Source organism: Haematobia irritans, chromosome 3 (assembly GCF_050003625.1).
Source record: "Haematobia irritans isolate KBUSLIRL chromosome 3, ASM5000362v1, whole genome shotgun sequence".
Lineage (NCBI taxonomy): Eukaryota > Metazoa > Arthropoda > Insecta > Diptera > Muscidae > Haematobia > Haematobia irritans.
The window spans coordinates 186,612,129-186,622,369 of record NC_134399.1 but is presented as its reverse complement, the minus strand read 5'-3'; the positions used below and the strand labels follow the sequence as shown (position 1 = coordinate 186,622,369).

Below are 10,241 nucleotides of genomic sequence, written 5' to 3'. Positions count from 1 at the left end.
ACTGCTTAATCGAAAAGTTGTAAAACTGACTCTAATTTTCCCAAGCTTCTAATACATATATATCGGGCGATAAATCATAAATAAACTTTTGCGAAGTTTCCTTAAAATTGCCTCAGATTTAAATATTTTCCCATATTATTTTACTAACATTGTGTTCCACCCTAGTGCATTGAGTCTAAATATTTTGTAGAAGTCTATCAAATTCTGTCCAGATCGAGTAATATTTAAATGTATATATTTGGGACAAACCCTTGTATATAGCCACCAACACAATTGACGGATGTGATATGGTATCGAAAATTTAGATCTATAAAGTGTTGCAGGGTATAATATAGTGGGCCCCACCTGACTTTAGACTTTCCTTACTTGTTTTGTTTCAAATAGGTTAAAAACAGAGTAAGAATTCATAAAATGGTACAAATCATTTAAATTTTGGCGAAAAAATGCTAAATCCAATTTGAAAAAATTGTGAATTTTTGAAAATACTTGAGATTAAACGTTTCCGACAAGCGTTAGAATCCATTAAAAATTATAAAAAATTTTAAAAATTATTTATTTGACAAAATATCGCAGAATTTTTTAATTTACTTCCAAAACATTTAATTCGGATCACACCTAAAGAAGTGATGCAAACACAGTGCACCGGCTGTTGAAATGTTTGACTTGGAAAAGTATGACAAGCCCATGTTAAATTCATCGCTTCTGCGTCAATTTTGCACCACTTCCGGATCCAAAAAGAACATTTTCATTATTTTTTTGGCGGCGCTTTTTTTGCTGGGTATGTCCATCTGTGCGTATGATCGTCTGTCTGAAATTTTATATACAGTGACTCAAAAATAAAATGGGACACTCATTGCTTCTAACTTCGTTAGCTAATCACTTTATAACAGTGCATCCAATTTTATCGATGTAAAGAGATAAATGTTAGTACTAAACCGTATTTTTATGCTTGAAAACGAAATTTAAGAAATTTTTACTTTTTATGTCATATTTCCCACAAACGCTTAAAATAATTACTTTTCCAAGTCAAACAAAAAGTGGGACACACTAAATTGCAGCTTATTACTAGGAATACTACTGAGTACCGTTATTTATTTTTAAACGGTACATCGAAATGTTGCTACATATCGTGTTTTATGTTCAGAAGTGTAATCGGCAAGATGGGTAAGCAGACTTCAAGTTAAAGTTAAAAATTGATGGTGAAACATCAGTCTGAAGGCAAAAGTATTCGTGAAATTGCGGATATTTTGAACAAGCCTAAGTCAACGGTATATAACATATTAAAAAATTATAAAATTCATGGATATTTGTATAGAAACAATGGAACTGGAAGGGTCTCCAAAATTAGCTCCGATGTGACCAAGAGACAAATTTTACGTCTCGTAATGGAGAACCCAAAAATGTCGTCTGTTGATATCTCCAAATCACTCAAAGAGGCATCCATTGTTGATGTAAACCCACAAACCATTAGAAATTTTCTTCACAAAAATAACTACAAGGCGTACGCCCCAGAAAAAAAACACTTCTTTCCAGAATCAATGTGGCCAAAAGATTGGCATATGCCAAGGAATACATTGACAAACCGAATGAGTTTTGGAGAAACGTTATTTACAATGACGAATCAAAATTTAGTTTATTTGGCTCAGACGGTCGAAGTTTTATCTGCAGAAGAGAAGGCACATCATTCGATCCGTGCAATGTAGTTGGAACTTTAAAGCTTGGTCATGTCATGATTTGGGGTGCATTGACAGCGAACGGAGTCGGTTCATTTTGTTTCATAGAGGGTAATATGACAAAATTTCCTTATTTAGATATATTAAAGGAGCATATCCCTAAAAGTGTTGACAAATTGCAAGATTTACCTTCATGCACTACAATGATCCGAAACATATGGCGCATGTCGTTAGGGAGTAGTTACTCCGTAACGCCCATACGGTTCTGCCGCATCCTCCCCAAAGCCCGGATCTGAATCCAATAGAGCACTTGTGGCTCATGTCGAGAAAGAATTATGAAAACGAGAGATTCGGGGAAAATATACCAAAGACCGCTATCGAAAACTTGGTGAACTCAATGCAACGTCATTTACAAGCAGTTATTAAAGCCAAAGGATATTCAACAAAGTACTAATTTATTATTTTGAACAAAAGTATTTTAGTCAACTGTACATTTTTTTTTACTTTTTTATTGATTTCACTACTGTCACATTTTTTTTTTTTGAGTATGAAAAAATAGTTTTTAAGATTTTAGTAAGAACAAGTATATATGGCCGTAAGTTCAGCCAGGCCGAATCTCATGTACCCTCCACCATGGATAGCGTAGAAACTTCTACGTAAGACTGTCATCCACAATTTAATTAATTGGGTTGTGGTATCATAAATCGTTTTCTAAATTTTGATACGTCTACAAATAATTAGGGATCGATATGGACTATTGCACGGTACGTACACTGAAAAAAATATTGTCGTGAGGTCAAAGATTTCATGTCTTTAAAATACGAATGCAAATTTTGCTTAGCATAGAAGACGCATTTCTCTAGTATAAAGTTTTTTTCCTTGACCAAAGGTCGATAAGCTTTTCAATGAAGTCGTATTGTCCTTATAATTAAGTGATTTGATTTAAAAATGGGTATCATAACATGAAAGAAAAAATGTTTGGGATAAGGTCAACTTGACTTTAATAATTTTGAAAAAATCTTTAAATTTAATGAAATTGTCTTTGAATTTGTCGTCTTTTTGCATCTTGACTACAAAGCAAAAAATCGTTCAAATATAGGACATGTTTTTCAACACTTTATTTTAAAGACGTTTTTTACTTGAAACACAGCATAATTTCTACTAGAAGTCGAGTCTTAATTTGGAAAATAAAGTCGTCGTTAACTTGTTTTTAAAGGACTTTGATAGCATATGAAGAAAAAAGCTGAAAAAGCGAAAAATTAAAATTTGCTTCCTAGAATCAAGTACACAACACCCGATTTTAAAAGAGAATTGTGTCTTAAAAGTATCCTTACTTGTATTCTCCGCTTCTTTGGCTCGGAATCAATACCAAATTTTTTAAAGTAAAGACAAAATCTTTGGAACCGGGTATGCTTTTTTTTCAGTGTAGGGAGCCAGAATTGAAATATGGGTGTCGCTTATATGGGATATCGCTTATATGGACCAATTTTTGTGATTGGGGATCGATTTATCTGAGGGCTATGTATAACTATAGACCAATATGGACCTAGTTAGGCATGGTTGTTAACGGCCATATATTAGCACAATGTACCAAATTTCAATTGACTCGGATGAAATTTGCTCCTGTAAAACCAAACCTCGGGATCGGTTTATATGGGGGCTATGTATGATTATGGACTGATATGGACCACTTTTGGCATGGTTGTTAAATATCATATACTACCACCACGTACCAAACTTCAATCAGATCGGATGAATTTTGCTCTTCCAAAGGGCTCCGGAGGTCAAATCTGGGGATCGGTTTATATGGGGCCTATATATAATTATGGACCGATTTCGACCAATTTTTGCATTGGTGTTTGAGGCCATATATTAACACCACGTACCAAATATCAACTGAATCAGATGAATTTTGGTCTTCCAAGAGGCTCCGGAGGTCAAATCTGGTGATCGGTTTATATGGGGGCTATATATAATTATTGACCGATGTGGACCAATTTTTGCATAGTTGTTAGAAACCATATACCAACACCATGTACCAAAGTTTAGCCGGATCGGATGAAATTTGCTTCTCTTAGAGGATCCGCAAGCCAAATTTGGGGTCCGTTTATATGGGGGCTATACGTAAAAGTCAAGTCCACTGTGGCAACTTTAAGCGAACAAACGTCTTTTTTATTCAGTGCGTATTAGCGGAGAAAAAATATAATAATTTCGTGGTGTAAACAAAGTTAAACAAACGAGAGATACTGTTATTGTTATCAGCTAAGTTTTTTCTGATCGCTGTATATGAAAAATGCCGTACAATGTGAGAAAAAGCATTAATACTCAAAAAAACATTATCGTATGTTTACAATGCCAAACAACAGTGTTGGATAGTGATGGAGCGATAGAATGTGATTATTGCAAAAAAACTCTCCACTTGCAATGTACAAAGCTGAACAAAGTGGAAGTAGAAAAGTTCTTGGACGATGAATCTCTTGGTTTTAAGTGTCATGTGTGTGAGCCTACAACTGACAATAAACATGAATTTAAAATGATGTTCAAAGAAATGAGAGAACTGAAAGAGACGATGAAGTTTATGTCATCTCAATATGATGACATTTTAAATGGCGTGAGAAAGAATACTCAAGATATAAAAAACTTACAAAGAGAAAACCGAAACTTGAGAGAAAGTAATAAACAACTAACATCAACTGTTGCATTTTTAAGTGAAGCTAGAGTAGAGAATAACTGTATAATAAATGGTATTCAAACAGACAATAATGCTAAACCAATTGATGTTGTTATGGATATTATAAAAAAGTCTGGAGCAGAAATATCAGAAGATAAAATCGATAAGGCGTATTTTCTTAAACAAAGAAACAACCAATCATCTGTTGTGGTCAAATTCGTAAACAACAGAAGCAAGGTGACATTCATGAAAGAAAAAAAGAAATTGAGTGAATTAGATGATACGAAAAAGGTCTATGTCAACGATTTTCTATCCAAAGAAACACTAAGCGTTTTTAAGTATGCGAAATCGTTGAAATCTGTTGGATTTAAATTTATCTATACAAGCGGTGGTAGAGTTTTTGCTAAGAAAAATTAAGATTCGAGACAAATGAGAATACGGTCGTTGGAGGAAGTGGATGAAATCTTGAAAAAGTATGCTGGTGGTATAACCAAAACTAATGTCCGTCTGGTGTTTATGATATTGATGACGAGGATGATGATGATAATGATGTAGATCAAGATGGCCATTAAAATATTGTATTATTATATATATTTTTTTTAATTTATATGTTTATTGGTAATATTTACTCAATAGCTAATGCTCTCTAATTACTTTAAAAATGTAAATTCATATAATACTTTTATTTGTAATAATAATCAGATAAATTTTCATATATTATCTATTAATGTTAGAAGTATTTCTTCGATAAACAAATTTAATAAATTTAAAAATGAAATAAGTCAACTTATTAATCTGCCTGATGTTATTGCTATTCAGGAAACCTGGATCAGTAGACAATATGTAAATCTATACAAAATTGATGGCTACAAAGCTGTACACTGTGTGCGAATGGATGGTTTCGGTGGGACAACAATTTTCGTCAAATCAACTTTAAAACACAATACTGTTATAAATAAAAGCGAAAATAATTTGGATATTGTTGCGATTGAATTACCTGAGATCAAACTAAATAATTTGAAAATTACGATACTATCAATATATGGATCACAACGATGTGTTGTCAGTAATTTTATTGCACAGTTGGAGTTGGCCTTGAAGGAATTTCGATCTAGTAATATTTTGGTTGTTGGTGATGTTAATGTTGACTTGTTGGGACCTACACGCAAAAAAATAATTCTTTCCTCCCAAACGAAATTTTAGACAAACAAAGTTCGTTTCTCATTTGCTTTTCGCTGTAAGGAAGTGTATTTGGAAGAAAAGTATATACTTTTTGTGATAAACGTTTATTCTTTTCCAGGATGTAAAAACAATTTCATAAAGACTAACTCAAAAATTTTTTTTTCTGGCTAATTGCATTTTCCCTCACATCTTTCTCACTTCCACGAAGATTTTTAGTTCTTAGCACCTTTTTCTGTAATACAAACAATGTAGAAGAAATTATACGATTTTATAAATTTTTAAAATTTTTTACCTTTCGCCTGGACGGAGAATCGAACCGCGGACCATGCACTTTGTAAGCCAACACACTAACCACTGAGCTATGTACCTGTTATGGTCATCAATAGATAAATATCCATATAAGTTATATTTATATAGCATAGCTTGCGGCGCCCACGAACCGAATAAACAAAGTTTATTTAACAGAAACAAACATTTAGTTTGGCACCGTGGAGCAGTGGTTGCTACGTCTGACTCTCATGCCAAGGGTCGTGGGTTCGATCCCTGCTTCGACCAAAGTTTTTTTTTTTTTTTTTACATACATTCTACATATGTTCGGAAGATTCCGAAAAAAATGGTCAACATTACATTGTACTATATTAAATTTTGAACTGTAAAATGTGTTTTATTAAAGACCAAAAGTGAGAAAAGAAGAGTGTTTGATATAAACGAAATGGACTCTGTTGTTGTTTCAAAAATAACTTTTTTTATTGAAAAAATAAAAACTTTGTAACAAACGAATTTTTTTGGTGATAAAAGTTTAAAATTTTCGAAGCAATTCAAAAAACTCTAACAAAAGAAAAACGTTTTCGGTACACGTTTTCCAAACGTTTTTTTTCTTTGCGTGTAATCGGTCACTAAATTTGTGGGAAAATCTGATGTACGATTATAACTTGCACTCTTGTCATGAAAATATAACTAGACCATCCAGTGGAACATGTATAGATTGGGTTTTCAGCAACAACCCTTCGAAATTTTTGGTTTGCAGTGTTGAAAACACACTCTCTGATCATAATTTTGTTTTTTGTGATGTGACATTACATTCGGATAAGAATGAGTATCTTACGGAATATCAAGAGAAAATAAATTATACGAAATTTGGTCAACTTATAGATCCTCCTGATTTATGTCAAAAACTTGTCCAGTTACTATCAACTGCTGCAAGTCGCAGTACCGAAACATCCACGAAGCGAATAAATATGAGAATGAAAATGGCCCCCTGGATTAATGAAGCGTTACATAACTTGATATGTCTTAAGCAAAATTTATTAAAAAAGAGAAGAAGAAAAAGAACTAATTATAGTTTGAATGAGCAACTGAAAAGAATAAGCAAAATAATCAAGTTATGTAATAAAAAACTGTTGAATGATTACTACCAGCAAAATTTTGGATTTTGTGGAACAGATGCAAGACGAACATGGCGGTTTTTAAATAATGAGTTGGGGAGACAGAAAACTCAAACGTTGGAACTTTTTAATGAAAATGGAAGATCAATTAGTGATGATGTAGAGAAAGCTATAACCTTAAATGAATATTTTGTTAAATCGATTCTTGATCTAAAAAATGGCATTCAACATTACCAATATGATGACATAAATATGTTTGGTACATTAGTACAGCAGTTTACTTCATGGGACTTAGTTGAGATTTGTGGATCGGATATAATAAATGTTATCGAAGCTCTAACCATGAACAAAAGTTCCGGTTATGACAACATAACAGTGAGAATGATTTGTATGAGAGGGGAATTGGTTGGTGAAATATTGGCAAAAATCTTCAATGAAATGATAGAAAATAGGAAATATCCTGACGTGCTGAAAATTCATAAGATTATTCCTATACCTAAAGTTCCAGGTTCGAGACGAGTTACAGATTTTCGGCCTGTAGCAGTGTTGCCAATTATCGACAAAATTTTTGAAAAAATCATATGTAATCAGTTTTCTCAGTTTCTAAATGAGAATAATATTTTATATGAAAATCAGTTTGGGTTCACTAAAGGTTGTGGAACGGATGCAGCTTTGGTGTATGTTATAGAATATATTTGTGCTGGACTAGACTCTGGATATAAAGGAGTCGCTGGAGTATTTTTCGACTATTCAAAGGCTTTCGACTTAGTACAGCACGACATATTGCTAGAAAAGCTACGTTACATTGGAGTATCTGGCCGTACAGTGGAGCTTCTAAAAGATTATTTGAGTAATCGATTTCAATATGTCCAAGTAGGCGAATCCAAGAGCAATAAATTGCCAGTAAATTATGGTGTTCCGCAAGGAAGTGTACTAGGACCACTACTCTTCAAGATATATATAAATGATTTAAAAAATATAAACTTTAATGGGAAGTTAGTAATGTTTGCTGATGGCTTGTGTCTGTTTTACAAATACAAACATGAAACAGTATTGCAGACGGAGATACAATACGACGCATCAATATTGTCGGAGTATGCTCGATTAACTAAACTTATTTTGAACTCATCAAAAACTAAGTTCATTATGTTTACCACAAATGTAAGAGAAACTGGAGAGATGACTGTTCCAATTAATGGAGAAACTATTCAAGAGTCTAAGATGGTCAAATATTTAGGAGTGAATTTGTGTAGCAATCTTCTTTGGGATGAACACATAAAAAGTGTAAAGGCAAAAGTATCATCCGCCACTGGAATTTTGCATAAGTTTAGAAATATTTTAACTACTGATACAAAACTGATGATATACCACTCACTTATCCATTCCCACTTGACATATTTACCTATAATTTATGCACATCGTTCAACGAGAACTTTAAAGGAGCTACAGTCCGCCCAGAACAAAGCCTTAAAAGTTGTCTACAATTTGCCACTGCGTTATCCAACAACACTTTTATATAAGAATCATGCTAAAAATATATTGCCAATTCGTGGTTTATATAAGCAAAAGTTATTGTTATATATGTTCAAATCTGTACATAGATTAAACACAAGATCGTTACAATTTGATCAAAATTTTACCAGAACAGGGAGAGTAACTAAACAATCCAGTAATTTGAATGTAGCACGTTGTCGGATAGATTTAACCAAGCAAAGAATATCATTTGCCGGCCCTACTGAATACAATAACTTGCCAGGCAGATTAAAAAACATTTGTGTTATATCTTCATTTAAAAATGAACTAAAGTCATATTTATTAGATAATTTGACAATGCTTTTGTAATCCAAATATTATGTAAATTATATAGAATTTCTATTTATGAAATCGTTGAATATTAGCTAAAGTTGCCATGGTTTGGTCTCTTTAAAGCCTTAAGGCGCTGAGACCTCAAAATGTACATATTGTAAATTTAATATATGAAATAAAATGAGTTAAAAAAATGTGGACCGATATGGCCCATTTGCAATACCATCCGACCTACATCAATAACAACTACTTGTGCCAAGTTTAAAGTCGCTAGCTTGTTTCGTTCGGATGTTAGCGTGATTTCAACAGACGGACGGACGGACATGCTCAGATCGACTCAGAATTTCACCACGACCCAGAATATATGTACTTTATGGGGTCTTAGAGCAATATTTCGATGTGTTACAAATGGAATGACAAAGTTAATATACCCCCATCCTATGGAGGAGGGTATAAAAACGGAACGGAAGTTCCTCACTTCACTAATACTTCGCAATATGTTATTATTTCTTACTACATTCCAAAATATTTATACATTGTCTGCGATAACAGTTTTCTTTAATTTGTTAAGTTGTAAATTTTTTTCCTGCTAATTATTACACCTCTTACCCTGATGAGTTGGGATATGAAGAGCAATACGAAGAAAAACGCAACTCGCCAATTTATGGGTATTGCCATCTAGTTTCATAAGTTGCACATGCCATTCTATCTCTCACTCCTTTTCTTACCGAACTTGCATATAACGTGCTTTTAAGCTTAATGTCCGCTTGTATATCAAAGACTATTTTTGTCGGGCTCAATACCGTTGACACCTAGTAGCTGCATGTGTGTGATACAGATTTTTTTTTTTCATACGGCTTCTTTTTCGGCTGCATGTAAAAAATTTCACACATACTGACTAATAAATCAAATTACAGACGGGAAACTTTCTACGAGTTTTCTAGGCATTGAAATCAGAATCGAAATATCGACTTTCCGCCTTTTTCAATTTATTTCTAAATTTTATCGTTCAAAATTTTTTTGAATAATTGGAGAATTCGAATTTTCGAGTTTTCGCCTATCTCAAAATTTCAGAATTTCTTTTCAAAGCAATTTTCCTAAAAGTTCGAGACATATGAGAGTTATTACAAGGTAAAATTTCCCCAACGCATCATTAGTACAATGAAAAAACATTGTCGTGAGGTCAAAGATTTCTTGTTCTTAAAAAAAAATGCGAATTTTCTCATGACAAGCCCATTAAAAATTCATTGGATATTATCAAAATGTACACTAATTCCGGAATATATTTAAACATTTTTAACATTCATTATATTTTAAATTTGTTTATTTTTAACAAAATATTTTCCATGAAATGGAGGAGTTTTTATCACATTAAAATATTTCATAATTAATTTTAATTGATATAATATATATTTTTTTCAACAATTATATTCAATAATACTACCAATACATAGTTGCAAATGGGAAAAATAATCCAATATTGTATTGCTCTCACTCCTTTGTTTCGTTATTTCTATAATTCAT

At 32.7% G+C, this 10,241-nt stretch overlaps 1 protein-coding gene across 1 annotated transcript in view; it reads left to right on the top strand.

Moving 5' to 3' along the window:
- Nucleotides 1-3,966: 3,966 nt before the first annotated feature.
- LOC142231348 (uncharacterized) overlaps nt 3,967-10,241 on the top strand; it is a 34,007-nt gene continuing 27,732 nt past the window's right edge. The window contains exons 1-3 of the mRNA XM_075301961.1: nt 3,967-4,682; nt 5,079-5,495; nt 6,488-8,749. Of these exons, the coding sequence (XP_075158076.1) occupies nt 3,967-4,682; nt 5,079-5,495; nt 6,488-8,749 (3,395 nt within the window). The remainder of the gene's footprint in view (nt 4,683-5,078; nt 5,496-6,487; nt 8,750-10,241) is intronic.